A 17892-nucleotide genomic window follows, 5' to 3' on the forward strand; every position below is an offset into this window, starting at 1 on the left:
TTAAGATGTCCTGAGTTAATAGAGAAGGGCAACTCTGTGCAAGGCTACTTTGAATGTGTTTTATAATAAAAAAAATTGTATTATAACTATTTAGTGTGATTTTTCTACTCTGGTTTATCATTTAAAAGTAAAATTGATCAAAAAATAAAAACATCAGGCTTATAATAATTTAAATTCAAAATTACAGATTTTCCATGACTTTTTTATAATGTTAATATTGTTCATTCTAGGTTTTAAAGTTTTCTCAATCCTGGTTATTTTAGGTTAAATGGCCACCCTGAAATCAAGAGAATGTTTAAGTTAGAACTTGATCTAAACAGACTGTTTCAGTTTTATAGCTATGAAATTTATAAATAAACCTTGTTTTTAATATTAATACTATTTTTTCTAACTTTTGCATAATACTTAACATAGTTTTAAAAAAGTTTTTCAAAAAATTTGAAAATAAAAATTCAAAATGAATATTTCAAAATTAAAATGAATTTTTAAGTCAGTAAATTTAAGTACAGTGAGAGTAATTAATAGCATAGGGGGGTTACTTTTTTCACAATTTGATTTTATTTTACATAGTTTTTACTAACTACAAGATGCTTTATACAGATTTTAAAAATTCAAAATAATTTTTGTTAAATAGCCTGTCAAGGTTGGAGTCAACAGTAGGTTCCTTATGGGAGCTGCATTTTGCTGGAAAATTCAAATATATACTATAATCCTATCTTCTTTAAAACTTTTTGAGCTCAAGACCTCCAATTTTCAAGAAACATTTGTTTAATAGTTTAAAGGACTTTGAATTTGGGGATTTTTTAAGTCTCTAAATATGAAAATTAATAATTTAAAAAAAATTTTAATAGAATTTTTTTATTTGATCAAAATTCACAAAAATCCATTTAATTATTACTAATGGACTTACTAGTAAATTCAAAGAAGATTGGTAAAAAAATCAAGAAAAAGATAGATTTTTAATGGAATAGTCTTTTTTCTGTGTTATTAGTGTTTGTACCATCAGAGATTAAAGACTTAGATCACATATTTCTCAAATATTAATTTTGTTGAATGGTCAAAAATGTCTTATAGCTAAGACGAAACTCTACAAATCAAGATAAACTTGTAAAAATTAAGGTAAAAACCACCCTATGACTTTAAGCTTTTTCAAAACAAAAACTTGCAATTTTTTCTGATGGTGAGTAAACAGTACTACTAATTTTAGATCAATTAGTTACACACTTGCTTTTTGCTTTTTTCAATACATACTGAATATTAAACAACAAAAAGAGCGCTCAAAATATTAGGACCTAGGACACGGTGCACAAAAAATAGTTTGCTTATTGAGTCATACACCACTTGGATACTTTTAACGTCAGGACAAGACATTTTATATACTTCATTTATTTTAGATGCAAATTTTTCAAAAATACAGTGGCCAATCTAAAGCTTTTTTTGTGAGGTGATAGGAGGGGTAACGACATTTAATTAGATTTAAGGGTTTCATTTAACAGACTGAATGCATTACATTAATAATTTAAACATTAAAAAAAAAATGCAAAAAAGACCGTTAATTATTCACACAAATTAACAGTTTTTTCTTAATATATGTAATATTAGTGTGTATTTCGTTTAAAAAACTTGCAGTTACATCAAAATAAAATTTAATTAATTAATTTTAACATAAATTACAAACATTTAAATCAGTCAAGAAGCTTTTAAGATTAGTTATTAAATAAAACTTAATACAACTCATTCTATATAACAAGAATTAATGAATATATATTTTAATAATCAAATCCTATATCATACTTACACTAAAAAATAATCAAAACCAACAACTAATTTTTCAGATGTAACATTATGTAGAATTTTTTTTAATTAAATAGCTAATTTCATATTGTAAGTCATGATGAAATTTTAAAACTTAAAAAGAACAAAATACTTCAATGATATGATGCAATATCTTCAATTACTTTCCTTTTCTTTCACATTTTGTGCTTAGTCACTTGGCATTTTGGGAATTTTATGTTGTATGGTAAATTTCCTGGTTATCTAATTTGTATTTTAACCACAGTTGAGAGTTATAGAATAAGCCAGTTTAGTCAGTAGTGCTAATGATGATTAAAGCTATTTTTTTCAAAACAACATGGTTTTATATTGAAATAAAGTATGTACTTTGGAGTTTGGACTCTTGTTTAAAAACATGTACTTAAATTTTTCAGTTGAATGTAGTAAAACCACTTAATGCTTTTTTTTTCACTATATTAAAACGAAAACTTTTTTTAAGTTTTGTACTAAAACTTTAACTTTTTATATTTATAAAAAGGTAATGGCTTAAAGGCTTTAATATATGTTTACTTAGATAACTTTCTAAAAAGTATTTAATGTTTAGTTATATACAATATACTATTAAGAAACTGTTAAACCTTTTTATTCACTCGTTAAATTTAGTAGATCATTAAGTATCTAATAAGTTTGAAAGGTTAATTTAAAAAATTATACTTTTTTAGTTTTTTTTTGTTTCGGTGTCTTTCAAGTCAGCGTGTAAGTGGTTTAAATCTTAAAAAATTTAATTTTAATAAGTTGTTTTTAGTTGTACCTTACTTTACTTGTTTTATAAATCATATTAAAACATTTCATAAATATATATTACCCCAAGTTTCTATAGCTTTAATTACCTTAAACTACAATTAAATGATAAGTATACAGAATTTCGTGACACTTCAATTTATATCAAATAATGATTCATTTAAAAGTGTTTACGTTTTAATTCTTTTCATTTACAATAGATTACTTTTTATGTATTTAAAATATTGCTAAAAAAAATTAAACTTTAATGTCTAACTGTTTTTTTCCAAACGCAAAGAATAAATTATCAATCTTGCAATGCAAGGTAAATTACTTTTTTTAATGTTAATGTGTAAGAGGTTAACATTATGACGATTTTTTTAATATTTTACCGAATGTTTAACGATGGTTTAGTCTTAGGAATCAGTATTTCTACAACTTTCATGTCAGTGCTTTGTAATTTGATTTGTTATTTTATTTTATTATAGTTTAGATTTAATAATTACAAATATTAGATAGTTTTATAACTGATGGATTTAACATTGTATAGCGTATCTATTATTAACCAATAATCTACAATAGTCTTTCTAAACACATATATACATACATCTACTTTAGCTTCTATTCTTTCCTTACAGTATTATTTTTACAGAGCTCAGTTGAAGTGTTACAACACTTAGAAACATTTGTCAGTTTAATATAGAAAGAATACTGTTTATATTTGTTGTTAACATTAAAAAAGAAGAACCTTCTAAACTTTTGAATTTTAAACCTATGTTTCAGCAGTTTGTTAACGTGCTTATAGCAAATTCAGCTTTTATTAAAGTTAATTTACGCGGTTCAAGACTATTCAAATTCAGAAAACTCCAAACTCGACAATTCAAATTCTTAAAAAATGGCTAAAAGACTTAATCCCAAAAAGTAGTATACATTTAAAAATAAAGTACATATGTAGATCTTATTAATATCTACAAGCATGTATAGATCTTATTAATACCTACAAGCCACTTCTTATTTTTCAAAAAATATTAAAAATATTCAAAAATGTTTCAAATTTAATAAAAATAACTAAGTTTTTTACTTTATTTAAGCCATATCTCAAAAAATATTTAATGTTTTGAAAAAAGAAAAAAATTGCTCGTAGACACTGTCAGGACTAACATATATATTTTTTATATTTGAATAAAATACATTACTTTTTTAATTGTGGCCCTTTCAATTATTTTTTAAGAATTTGAATTGTCGCAATGTAACTCATGAACCCAATGTACACGATATGAGTGCTTAAGAATAGTTATACATGCTTAACTTTTATGTTTGTACCATCATAAACTTTTGTAAACTTATTTAAGTTTTAGTAGAAGTATTAAATTGTTTTAGCACCCCTAGTAATATTAAAAGAATTATGATAAATAAATTACATTAACTGTTGTTATCATACATTTAAAACTATCTAATACATTTAAAATAATTCATATTTCATAAACTTAAAGACAGTTTTGATGTAAAAATATTTATAAGAAAAGCTTAAAACTCTAGAAGTTTTAAACCACAGTCGCAATTGTGGGTATTTGCATTTTGCAAAAAGTTACTTGAGCTTAAAATGTTACTAAAGAAAAAACTTATATCGATTACTCAAAGTACTTTAATTCAGGCAACCTTCTTGAAAACTAGCTATACATAAAAAAAGTGTTTTTTATTTTTATTTCTTAAGTTTATTCTATTGAAATATTTGTCAACTTAGGAACACACAATCTAATATATTACATTACATGTTATAAAATACAAATGATCAAATAAGTCGCAGTAATTGGTTCAATGATGTCACTACATATCAGCTTCCTCAGTTGCGTACTTCTTTGTCCATTCCCTGCAAACTCTATCGTGTTCTTCGCGATTGTTGACGTACTGAGCTGCTATTTCTGGCACAAGACAGTCATCAGGGTTGCAGTCGGTGAGAAATGACTGAATTGACAACAAAAGTTTTTCTATAGTTATAGCTGAGGTCCACTCAGAGCCAAGAATATCTAAGCTTATATAACCTTCGCTGTTAACATTGCAATGGTAGACTTTCGTCTTGAAAGTAACCTTTGGTGGATGAAACGGGTAATTAGCTGGTAAAATTAGGTCTAAAATAAAGGTTCCGCCTTCATAAGGAGTGTCTGGAGGTCCTTGAATGGAAGCTTCCCATTCAAACAAGTTATCTTCTTTCAAGTGAGTGCTTATGTCACTTGGTGAGCTTAAATTGAATTCTTCCAGCTCAATCTGAAGTCTTTTTGATGCACGGGTAGTTTGCCGATGGTTGTCTCTTGGAGAAGCATTCTTTACAGTTTTGCATTGCACCGACTTTTTGTAAGCATCCAAAGACGACATTTTTTGTTGATTATTGACGGAATCGCTCTTAGTTTTATCATATGAACAACTTCGTGTTTTTTCAACCCAAGAATCACTTTCTGTTTCACTGTCAGAGTCTGTTTCTACCAACTCTAATTGGTTTAAGTTGTCTTCGATTTCGTTTATTTGACCGGATGACATCTTAATCAATATTTAGACAAATGCTGCGTATTGTATAAAAATTATATTTATCATTTTAATCTATTTGAAAAATATATTGGTAGAGCTTTAGTGCTCAGTATTGTAAAAAAATCAAATTATTGTAAGAAAAATACTAGTAAAAATATTGAGGAAAATAAACTAGTCTAGGTGAGCTCTCGTCTGCTGTAAGACAAGCTCGAGTTGAAATAAGGTTTGATCATACTACTTACATTATCAGACCAGAGGCTTTCGATACGCTCTTAAATCTTACTGTAGTTATTCAGTTAGTCGCAACCAAAAACCTACAATTTGTTTGTATGTGAATGTTTTTGTAACTAGCACCAAACAAATAAATGTTGAAGTCAAAACACAGTCATTATATACAATTATCCACTAGCTGCTCGAAATCTAGCGTTTGTATGCTGTTAATGTTTGTTTAGAAAGGGTTGCCAGACTTTTCTGGCAACACTTTCTCAGGTTTCAAAGTTACACGTTTTAAAGTCTATTTTTAATTTAAAAAACCAAAATTAAGGTTAAAACTGTGTTAAATAGTGTAACGACATTGAAAGAAATCTTAAAGCTTTTTTGAATATGTTTTTTAATGAAAATGCTTTTTTATGATGACAAAAATTATTGTCTAAACGATTGATATTTTTTGTCATGTTAAAATCTTATCTTAACATGTTAAAGTTTTTTAAAATTTCAGGTTTTAAAGGCTTTTGTTAAACATTCCAGTTTTTTCTGTTTTTTTTTTTTAGGATTGCATGTTTTATGCAACTCTATTCAGCGTATGGATTTTTAAATATTTGCACCTCCAGTAACTAAAGTAAGGACCTTCTTAGACAATAAACTGTATTCACAGACTCATAGGTGAATTTTCTACATAATACTAAAATTGTAGGCGAAAACATTTACATCAATCATTCAAGTCGTTCTTTTGAGAAATTTATTATCTTTAATTTATTAATATCCTAAGTTATCTTGAGTACCCTAATGTTTGGCAACCCTGCTATAGATTAAAGAGTTTTTAATCTCTCTATTCTAAACTAGTTTTAGTAACTATTTGAAAAATTGTTTACTAACTACTATAAAAAGTAAATACTGTATAGGGTTGGTTTTTGGCATATGCATGGTTGCCACTGATCAAGCTGAGAAAAATTTCCTGACTTTTCCTGACTTTTTACTAAAATTTTCCTTATTTTTCTAAATCAAACTCTTAAATTAAACTTATTCTAAAATACATAATCTAACACTTGAAACTATATAAAGCTTTCAATCTTATTTTAATGCAGGTTAAAAACAACAGTTTTTTGCTGAATTCTATCATCAAACTTCCAGTACATCATTTAAACCATCTGTGTATGATTGATGTTTGTAATAAACAGCTCTATCAGCAAAATACTTGTATTATTACCTTATAAACACAGCTTGTCTGAAAAAAGACACCACTTTTTAGCATTTTCTAGCATAAATGTATCTAGATAAACAAACGACATATAAGGAGCTTTTACAAATAAAACCTTGAATTAATAACGAACTTTCACAATTAAAACCTTTAAACAATAAAAAATTTTTACAGTTGAAACCTTAATACAATAAGGTACACAATTTTTTTATAATTTCCTAGCATAAATGTATCTAAATAAACGAAACGACATACAAGGAGCTTTTACAATTAAAACCTTAAATAAATAAGGAACTTTCACAACTCAAACCTTAAAACAATAACGAACTTTTGCAGTTAAAACATTAAAACAATAAAGAACTTAATCAAATACTGTTTTTTAAATGTATGTAATAAAATTTATTTTCTCCGTTTGTTTATTAACTCTTCAACCTCTTCATCTAATGAAGATATGGTTTCCTTCATCTAAACTGCATTCCGCTTCGTTTTCTTGGCAGTTAAAATCATTTGCCTCATTTAATTTAAATCGCTCTCATCTGCTACCCCTACACTTGCTGAAGAGAATCTTTTCTCTAAATCAAGCCACAACTTGTGAGCTTCATTTCTTTTCTTTTGGCACTCATTTATTTTTACTTTCATTTATAAAATATTTTCTCGTGTCATTTAGTATAAAAATTTTAACAAGTAAATATACTCTTATTCACTTTAAAAACTTAAGTTACTCTACAAAAAATACAAGTAATAAGTAAATTTAAACTCGGCATATATCTCTCTTAAAACTTATTTTATAAATTTAAACAACTTTGAAAAAATTATAAATAGGTAAAGTATACACATTAACTAGTTACATAAAATACTAAACTATCTGCTTAGTTATAAAGAACTCAATTATTTACTTAAACAAAAAAACACTTTGATTCTAAAGTTATGCTAAATAAATTTTCGTGTATATATCACAGTTTCACTATGGAAGTGTCTAGCTACAGATCATCAATACTAAATCTGCTTGTTCAAGTAGTGTACTTGTTCAATATGTTAATAGAAAGTTTTTGCAGTCTTGTAAAGGATATTTTACTAATTTATACCAGATGAAGGCATTGGAAATAAAATTAAATATTTTTGTAAATTTCTAGGAAAATTTTGGAATTTTTTCTGACTTTAAAGGACTTTTAATTAATTTTTACCATTTGAAGGCTTTGAAAAACAAGGAATTTAGTAAACTTAACCTAACAAAATCTGACTTTTTTAAAATTTTTATCAAATTTCCTGACTTTTCCTGACTTTTTTTCAAAACCCCCCATTTTTTCCTGACTTTTGTCATTTTTTTAAATTTTTCCTGACTTTTCCTGATTTCCTGACCGAGTGGCAACCCTGCATATGTTCTCCAGGTTTTTAAAATTTCCTCCAGGTTTATAAAAGTGCACGTTTTTGTCTATTTAAGTTTAAAATTAAATTTAAGGAACATACTGTGTTAAATAGTATTTTAAAATTGAAAAGATACTTTTAAGCTAGTTAAATGTGTTTTATGATTTTTTTTTTGATTCTTATCAGGGTTGCCACTCCTTTTTTCAAAATTTTTTCCAGGTTTTTAAAATTTCTTCCAGGTTTTTAAAAGTACACACTTTTGGGTCTATTTATAGATTTAAGTTTATTTCTATATAAGAAACTGTGTTAAATAGTATAGAAACATTGAAAAGATACTGTAAAGTTACTTTAAATGTGTTTTTTAATAAAAAAACTTTTTTGATGATGACAAAAATATCTTATTGATTTTTTGTGTCAAATCGAAATTTAACTACTGAAAATGTTAAAATTATATAAATTTCAAGGTTTTTTTTTTCAAAATTCCAGGTTTTTCCAGGTTTTTTTTTTTCGAAATTTCTCAAATTCCAGGTTTTTCCAGGTTATTCAAGGTTTCCAGGTAAAGTGGCAACCCTGTCTTATGTGACTTACGAAGGAGAGTGCTCCGGGGTGGTGAACACATCAGTGGCAATATTAAATCGTGGGGAAGGTTTTCTCGTGGGTAGTTTTGCTACATCTAGACTAGAAGGGGGTTTATAGTTAGTTATAAGTGAGACTAAGATAATTTAATTTATTAAATAGAGCCAATGCAAGATAATGATTTTATTAAGCTAATATGAACAACTATTATAAAAGCTAGTTTAAATAGTTATCAGTCCTGACAAGTTTGTATAAATTAGCAAATAAGTCAAATATAAAAAACATATTAACGTAATAGTACAAAACTCTAAAAAAAATTATACAGATAGCTAGTTAAAATTGTTATTTTATTTTGAACTGAAATCTAACTGCTGAGTTGAAAGTTTAATTGTTCAAATATAAATATAGGATTTGAGTCCAAACAGATTATAAACCAAATTTAATAAGCTGTAAATGGACTGATTCTAACACTCAAATTCAAATATAGGATTCGTGTCCAAACAAGTAACAAAACCAAATTTAATAAGCTGTAAGTGGACTGATTCTAACACTTAAATTCAAATATAGGATTTATGTCCAAACAAGTAACAAATCCAAATCAATTAAGCTGTAAGTGATACCAACATTCAAGTCCAAATATAAAACTGTGACTCAACAACACAGAAGTGGCTGCAAGTAACAAAAAGTGTGTGTTTTTTCTTTTATTGCATTAATAATCCAGTTTTTATGCATAGTAATAAGTGATTTGCTAACTAGCAATGTGCTGGTTATGATTGGCTGTAAAGTTTCATTTTGATATTCAAAACTTAATATCAGGGATGCATTACCAATGCATTACGCTGACAATTTTTTTTATTCACAAATTTTTTTGTGTGAAATTTAAATTTTACTACTTAACATTTCTCATCTAAAATTGCAGATTTTATAGTGATTTTTGTTCAAATTTCCAAGTTTGTTTTTCAAAATTTCTCGAATTCCGGTTTTTTAGCCTAAATAGTTAAATTCAAGGTTTTTTTTTCAGGATTTCAGGTGACATCCCTGCTTTTTATATATTGAATAATTTTATTCTAGTTTATTGAATCTATCATAGACAATAAAACAAAATTAAAATTAGAAAAATTAAGAGCAGTTATTTAAAAACTGTTTATTCCAATTAACTCTTTGAATCTTTATTAAAATTTCAGGTTTACAACTTATGAGTGCTTTTTACAAAAATAGTGTTATTCAGATTAGGAGCTTACTTTTAAAAAAATGCATATGGTCCTTAATACTAGTATACTTTATTATATAACATATACAGTTTTACATTATAAAGAGTATATATGACAGGCTTGCAACTCATGTGGCAAAAATGCTAGCCTAACATGTGCCAGACTAACATGTGCTCTATAAAACCGGCCTGAGTTTGTTGAAAAACATAAACTATAATTTGAGCCACAAGTAATAAAAACATTGTTAACCAAATTTAAATATTCAATAACCCCAAAGTATATATTCAGGCAGTAATGACAACATGGAAACTAATAATTAAGGAAGAAAGTCTGAGTTTAAAAGTAGCCTGGAATTTATTAAAAATATCAAAACTATTTAAAGTTTCACAACACCCTGAGCTTGATATAGAGTTTAGGAATGCTTATGTTACCTTGAGCGTAAGTAAAGTAATCCTGACTTAATAGAAATATTTCAAGTAACACAAAAAATGTAAAAACAAAGAAAAATTAGTGACGCGATAAACTTATATTAATCATAAACTATTTAAATCAATAATAAAAATCTAAGAAGTGTAAAATTACCTTAAACAAAAATATTTTATTCTAGTTCTCTATTACCAATTCAAAAAAATTATCAAAATTCAAACTTAAAAGAAAAAAGCCTTTTTCACTTTTTTTAGAAATCAGTAGAATACTTTTATATATTTTCAAAGGTTGCCAAAGGATTTTTTTCAGGTTTTCTGATTTTTTCAGGCTTTTTAAAAGACAAAGTTTTTAGTTTTTATTAAGTATGAATTTTAATTTGAAATATACAATACAACTGTCTTAAGTGGTATAAAAATTTTTAAAATATACTGTAATGCTACTTTAATTAAAAAAAAAATAACTTTAAACAAAAAAAAAAGTTCTTTGCATTTAGTATATTTTTTATTTAACTTAAATTCCACAGTTTTACAAAAATAACTTATCTAAAAACTTAAGCTTTTATGTGATTTTTTTTCAAAATTCAAAGTTTTACCAGGTTAATATTCTATATTTCTCAAATTCTAGGTTTTTCTAGATTTTTCAGACTAAATTTTTTAACTCTAGGTATTTTTAAAGTCTTTAGGAATTTTGACAACTTTGCTTGTACTTACAAACTAAGTAGTCTCTTATCAACAAAAAGGTAAAATATGGTTGAAAATTGTTATATTAAAAAAAACTAAAACTTTGATTAAAAAATTTTTAAAGTAGATTTAATATAAAGTATATCTGCATTTTATTTAAACAAACATTAATAACTAAGAAAGGCATTAGAATATAATATTCTTTTTATAGTTTATAAAGTACATATAAATTAAGATTCTAATAAAAAACTTTATAAGATAAAAAAAAAAAATCATCTCTTTAATTGTGATAAACATTATAAGTGAGCTAGATTTATAAGTTGTTGCGATAAAACTGATGCAAACTTTAGAAATAATCATATAATTTTCTCCAACATTTTATTTCGTAATAATTCCTTTTTAAGAAGTAAAGAGCCATTTTGTAGCTGATGAAAAAGCCCCTAAAAATATCTAGTTAACTAAAACTATTTTACCAGAGATAAAAACTTGAAATTTAGATGTCAGAAATGTTACTTATAAGGTAATATTAATACCATTAATAGAAAATATGGAAAATTGAAAAATATGGCATGTATGGCAGAAAATTTTTAAACTTTAAATACAAATGCTATAAAATACGATAAAGTGGTTAATTAAATTTGCCATACTTGCTCAACTAGACATTTCTTGTCAAATTTTAAATTATTTTCTTTATTTTTTCATAACCTGCTATATTTTTTTACATTTTACCGTGTTTACAAAATAATGATTTCAATAAAATTGATAGTTACATTCAATAATGTATAAAACATCGTTTCATTTTAAGTTTTTATTCGTGGTAGTATAGGTTGTATTCAATAATTACATTTTTTAATTTTCGTCCTTAATGTATAGTTTTAATTCACTAGTTATATAAGGGGCTTTCTTGATCAGCTTCAATAGGAACCAATATCTAAGAAACTATATCGTATATCAATTATATTCTACTTTCTATCAAACGCATCAACACATTTTTATAAGGTGCATTGTGCTAAAAAAAAATTCTCGTCACTTTTAAACATGTAAAATGTAATAAATAATGGAAGCACTTTATTTAAAAAAAATATACTGAATATTTTTAGAACAAAGTTACTAGATTTCCGATAAAATAGATTTTCGATTCTGAATACTGAATGTCGATTCATTTTGTCTAATTTAAAATAGAATACCTAAGTAAATAACTTACTATTTGGTAATTGAAATCTTCATACAATAGCTGTATAGCCACAATCTGACAGTATAGCAATTATTTGGGAAAATTATTCTAACCATTTAAACATAACAAAATATAAAAATTAACAATAAAATTATAAACGAGAATTTTAAGTAAGACTAGTTCTGGTTGAAAATAGTTTGACTTTTGATCAAAACTTTTTAAATATTGTTTAAACTTGGAATCCCTTGTTGACCGGATAATTTAAAACCTTTTTGAGTTTTGAAATTCTTATTCGTAAGTTTTTATTCTTTTATTCTTAAGATATTTGTTTCACAAAAATTGAAAAAAAAAGTTATACATAAATTCACCAGACTGTTAGTAATGTTATGTAGATTAATTATAAACCTTTAAGTTTGATTAAAATAACTTTTAAGGGTCTAAATTTATTTTGTTTGCTCTTTAGTTTAAAATTGTTAATAGCTTATGAAAACTGTAAATCTAACAAACTTATTTATGAAGAAAGTTGTTTTGAAGTTAATTAATTGAGTGAGTATTATCTTATTGTAACAAAAATATTGTTTTTTTGCGAATGCTAGAAAAAAATAAAATTTCAGGTGTTGAATATATTTCTGTTTAACCTGACAATCTGTCGCCTACTACCGGAAAATTGTTTTCAGTAACGTAGTAAAAATCCGCAAATATCTTCCCGAAAGGACTTGTAGGAATATCAGTTAACTCTTGTGGTAACGATAGCTTAGAAGATAAGTTTTGGTTGCAGCTTTGACACTTTTCTCGAATTGATTCAATGTCCTTTGTAATACCAGGCCAGATGACAACCTGTTGGGCATGAGCATGCAATGCATTGATGTTACAACTTAATGCGCTGTGCTAACTTATTGAGAACACGAGGTCATAAACTTAAGGGCACCACTACTCTGTCCTTGAAAAGTATAACTCCATCATTCACGTACACAGCAACATCTTATCTAAAATACACTGACAAAGATTCATCATGCTTTAAACTTCGACCTTTTTCGATAAACTTAAAAACTCTTGAAAGTAGTTTGTCATTTAACGTTTCGTCCACAACTTCTTCCCGAGTGAATGCAATTGAACGCTGTTTTACATTACTTAAGTAAGTTTATGAGAAGTGAGTCATTAGTCAAGTTACCATAATTTAAATTCAATTTACTTGAAAAAGTAGGATAACGTGATGTCTGCAGCTAAATCTGTTTTACCGTGCATGTACAATACTTCAAAAAGCCATAGTAGTGTGCGTTGTTACAGTCTAAATACTCATGTGTTCTGAGTTTCGTTTAAAGCACGATCACCAAAAATTTTTTAGTGGCTTGTGATCCGTAACAATCACAACATCTTTGCATCCCTTAGTAAAATACTTTGTCTGCTCTAACGACCAAGCAATGACTAGCGACTATCCTTTTAATGGCAGCATAATTCTTTTCTGCTCCATTTAAAAACCTTGAACTTATAACTGTCATATTTTAACCAGTGGTGCAGCAGTTTGATAATCGGCTATTTCAATTGCAGTGTTTCTGCGTGAGAATTTATCCTAAGCCTTGCTTTGACTAGTCAGGTTTTGAAAATATTAACTTTCCAAGATCAAAAGTTTGTATCTGCTTTTTATTGCATCAACAATAATTTGTTTTGACTCATTAAATGCTTGGTGCAAATTTTAAGTTACAATTAATTTTTGTTTTAGGCTGAGAAAGTCTCCAATAGGTGCCATAATTTAGCATTGTTGTATAATTGATTTTTTAGGTTAAACCAGCTCCGTATATCTGTGGCAGACTTTGGTGTTGGGAATTTCCAAATTGTGGCCAAGTACTTTGGTAAAGGTTCTATGCGTTAATTTAAAATTCTGCAAAATCAACTGACTTTTGATAGAGTTGGAACTTCTTTAGATTAAGGGTTATGCCAGCTTTTCCAGCTTTTGAAAACAAATCTTGAAAATTTGTTGTAGTTAATATAATATTCATATCTCTTCAATGCACTTGACTTACTATAAGTCTGTTACGTCATAAAGTGCATGATTAATATTTACATTACCATATCGAGTTTGGTAAACACTTTCTATTTTTTATAGATTTAACTACATTAAACAATAGTTAATTAATTTATAAGTATACAGCATTTCGTAGTACTTAAATTTTACTCAATTTGAAAATTTAGTAATTAATGCTTGTTGTTTTAAATTTTTTTATTTACAATAGATTACTTTTTATATATTCATAAATAGTGTAATTTCATTTTAAATTTAAGTGCTTGACTGTTGTTTTCGTTACACAAATTATAAATTGTCTATGTTGCGATGCAAGGTAAGTATGACTTTTCAATGTTTGTGTATTATAAAACTGTATAGTGACGTAATTATTAAACAAATTTAGAATGTTTAAAGGCGATTCAGTCTTCCGAATAAGTTAATATACAACTTTCATGTGAGTGCTATATATTTTGATATGTTATTTTGTTTTGTGTTTTACTTTACTTAAAAGTATTTAGATTAAATAGTTTTAAGTGTTTTATAATTGTATAACAGTCGGATTTGACATACACTACATATACTGTCTCTATTATTAACCCTTAACCTACAAATATCTATAGCATTAATCTAATTTTTTGTAAACACATATATCCACCTACTTTAGCTTCTGTCCTTACCTTGCATACTTATTTTTTACATAGCTTCTAAGAAGCGTGTTAACTTGTTAATACACAGAAGAATGTTTCATTTTAATAAAGAAATAGTAATTTTTATATACGTGAACGGGTCTAAATTGCACGAAGACAAAACTTCACGAGGTTACTAAATTGCACGAGGGGCCTAAGTTGCACGAAAACAAAATTGCACGAGGGCACAAAATTGCACGAAGCCAAATTTGCTTCTAGTTAAATTTTTGCACCAGAGTAAAAAAAAAACAGAAATAAAAATCAATAAACAAAAAGTTACTGGCCGATTGCAACAGTGATAGAAAAAATAACTAATAAAAATTATTATAAAAAAATAATTAAAAATCAGCTATCGACCGAGGGTTAGAGGTAACAGTGATAGTAAAAAAAAAATAACCCGTGCAAAAATGTATCCGTGCAATTTTATCTCGTGCAAAAGTGTCTTCGTACAAAAGTTTATTGTGCAATTTTGTCCCTTCTTGCAATTTGAACGTTCGTACAAATTTGACAGCTACCGTTATATACATATCATCTAAACTAGGGATGGGCAACGTTAGGCCCGCGAGCGAAGTGACAGGCCCGCAAAGGATCAATATTATAGAAATTTTATAAAACTTAGTATTATGTTTTTACAAAACAAAACTGTAAGAATTTTACTTTTAAAACATGCTAAAAAATAACTTTATAATTTAATGTGTACTAATAAATACACCATTTCGTCCTAATATTTTGTGTTATATAAATTTATTGTTAAACTTTTATTGCGTTACGCCGTTTCCCTGCAGAGCAGTTCATCAGAAGCTAAAAAAAGGTGAAAAAAAAGTATACAGGGCGAGGAATTGGAAAATAAAAATACACACATAAATAAAAATATAATTCACATTTAAATATGAGTTTTAATTAGTATGTAGTTTACAAAAGTTAAATTTTAAAGTTAAGTTAAATTAAAATGAAATATAGGTAAGTTTAGTTTAAATAATTTATTAACTATAGATTTTATATATTTTGATAATTTGTTTACTAAGCATTTGATATATTAGACTTTGGAAAAAATGTAAATACTAAGATTTATAGGGGATTTTTAGAAAACAGAAATGGTCTTTTTACGGGAATGTTGCAACTATAAAACAAAATCTTTACACAATACAAACATAAATACAATGTAACAACCAAATTAAATAGAATAAAATAAAATAAAAAAAATATTTTGTGTTGTTCAAACTTAGTTGGAATATCTTTTTGTCACATTACCTCAAGCAAAAGTACATTTTTATAAGTACGGTATTTCATATACGTACATTTTTCAATTACAATGTCAATTATATACATAGTTATTGTTTGAACATGTGACATGTCTCAATCTACATCTTAAGCTGTCAGACGTGAAAAAGTTTTATGAATTTTAAGGATCAACTGTATCTACAAAACTAGATTTCGATTGGATCCAAAACTTTTATTTAAATTAGAATCCGACCGAATCTCGACTTAAAATTAGTATCTAGTCGGATTCGGATCTAAAAAGTCATTATTCGGCTAGATCTGAATCCGGTAAATTACTAATTAGAGATGCTCCGGCCCGCAAACCACTAATTTTTTCCGGATCCGGCCCGTTGATTGAAAAACGTTGCCCATCCCTAATCTAAGCGTTTTGAATTTTTAAAACCTATATTACAGCAATTTGTCAACACGGACATAGCAAATTAAGCTTTTGTTAAGTCGCATTAAGTAAACTCATGCTACTTAGTATTAAATTTTTTTTTTATTAAGGTTGATAACTTTGTTATCAAATTATTTACTAAGCCTTAATTGTAAAAGTAAACTAAAACTTATATAAAAAACTTAACTCTTTTAAGTAACCCAAAAAGTTAATGAATTAATTCTTCTTATACAGCTAATTTTTTTAGGATTAATAGAAGTGTTTACTTCACTTTTATCTAAATTATAGGCATTACGATAAAAAGACACCATGTATTAGTTGTCGCAATCCAACATTGAAATTTTTCTAATAAATTAAAACTAATGCATATTTAAAAAGGAAAGTTTGAAAATAAAAAGCAAATCTAAGCTAAACTTAAAACTCTGTAAATTTATAAGCATAACCGCTATTGTGAGTATAAGCATACCGCACAAAGTTATTTTAACTTAAATTTTAACTTTAAAAAAAATGGATCAATTACTCAAAGTACTTTATTTTAGGCAATTTTTTTTACATCTACCCGTATATAAAAAAAGCAGCTTGTTTTATCTTAAATTTATTTTATTCAAATACTAATCAACTTAAGAAAATATTGTCTTTTTTGTACCAAATTACGTATTATAAAGTACAAATGTTCAAATAAGTCACAGTACTTCATTTAATTAAGTCACTAAAATTCAAATTTTTCAGTAGCGTACTTCTTTGTCCATTCCCTGCAAACTCTGTCGTGCTCTAATCGATTATGGACGTACTGATCTGCTATTTCTAGCACGAGACAGTCATCAGGGTTGCAGTCGGTAAACATAGACTGAATTGATAACAAAAGTTTTTCTATAGTCATAGCCGGGGCCCATCCAGAACCAAGAAGATCTAAGCTTACATACCCATCGCTATTGATATTGCAGTGGTATATTTTTGTCTTAAAAGTAACCTTGGGTGGCTGGAACGGATAATCCGTAGTGAACTTCAGGTTCAATAGAAACTTTCCGCCTTCATAAGGAGTGTCTGGAGGTCCTTGAATCACCGCTTCCCATTCAAACAAGTTCTCGTCAATTAAGGAGGCGGTTATGTCAGTTGGTGAGCTTGACTTAATTTCTTCCAGATCTCTCTGAAGTCTTTTTGTTGCAACGGTAGTTTTATGATCGTCGTCATCTACACAAGCATTATTTACGGTTTTGCTTTGCACCGACCTTTTGTAAGCACCCAAAGACGATACGTTTCGCCTAGTATTGAAAATCTTCCATAATTCTTTTTTTCTTTCTAAACTTAACAGGTTAACCTTGACTCCGAGTTTGCTTAATTCACTGTCAATTTCACTTATTTGACCGGATGACATATTAATCAATATTTAAACAAATGCTGCAAAATTGTATAAAAGTAATACTTTTTATGTAAAAAAAAAATTGTTGATGTAAAATAATATTAATTCATAAAAAAAATTGTTATGTAAAAAAATCAAATTCATATAGACTGTATAAATAAAATAAGAAACAATATATCAAGTAAAAACACAAAGCCTAGGCCTTGACTTTTGTATGCCGTGAGACAAGCTCGAATTAAGACAAGGTTTGACCTTATCGGAT

At 27.0% G+C, this 17892-nt stretch overlaps 1 protein-coding gene and 1 pseudogene across 1 annotated transcript; both read right to left on the reverse strand.

Annotated features, from left to right (window-relative positions):
- Positions 1 to 4380: 4380 nt before the first annotated feature.
- On the reverse strand, positions 4381 to 5088 carry LOC145832168 (ubiquitin-conjugating enzyme E2 2 pseudogene; annotated as a pseudogene).
- An 11891-nt stretch (positions 5089 to 16979) lies between these two features.
- On the reverse strand, positions 16980 to 17645 carry LOC145832169 (ubiquitin-conjugating enzyme E2 D4-like). Its single transcript, XM_082939513.1, has one exon. The coding sequence runs from the start codon at positions 17643 to 17645 to the stop codon at positions 16980 to 16982; it is 666 nt and encodes a 221-aa protein (XP_082795639.1).
- Positions 17646 to 17892: the final 247 nt, after the last annotated feature.

The sequence above is a fragment of the Thalia democratica genome, chromosome 3 (genome assembly GCF_965202585.1).
Source record: "Thalia democratica chromosome 3, ktThaDemo2.hap1.1, whole genome shotgun sequence".
NCBI classification, from domain to species: domain Eukaryota; kingdom Metazoa; phylum Chordata; class Thaliacea; order Salpida; family Salpidae; genus Thalia; species Thalia democratica.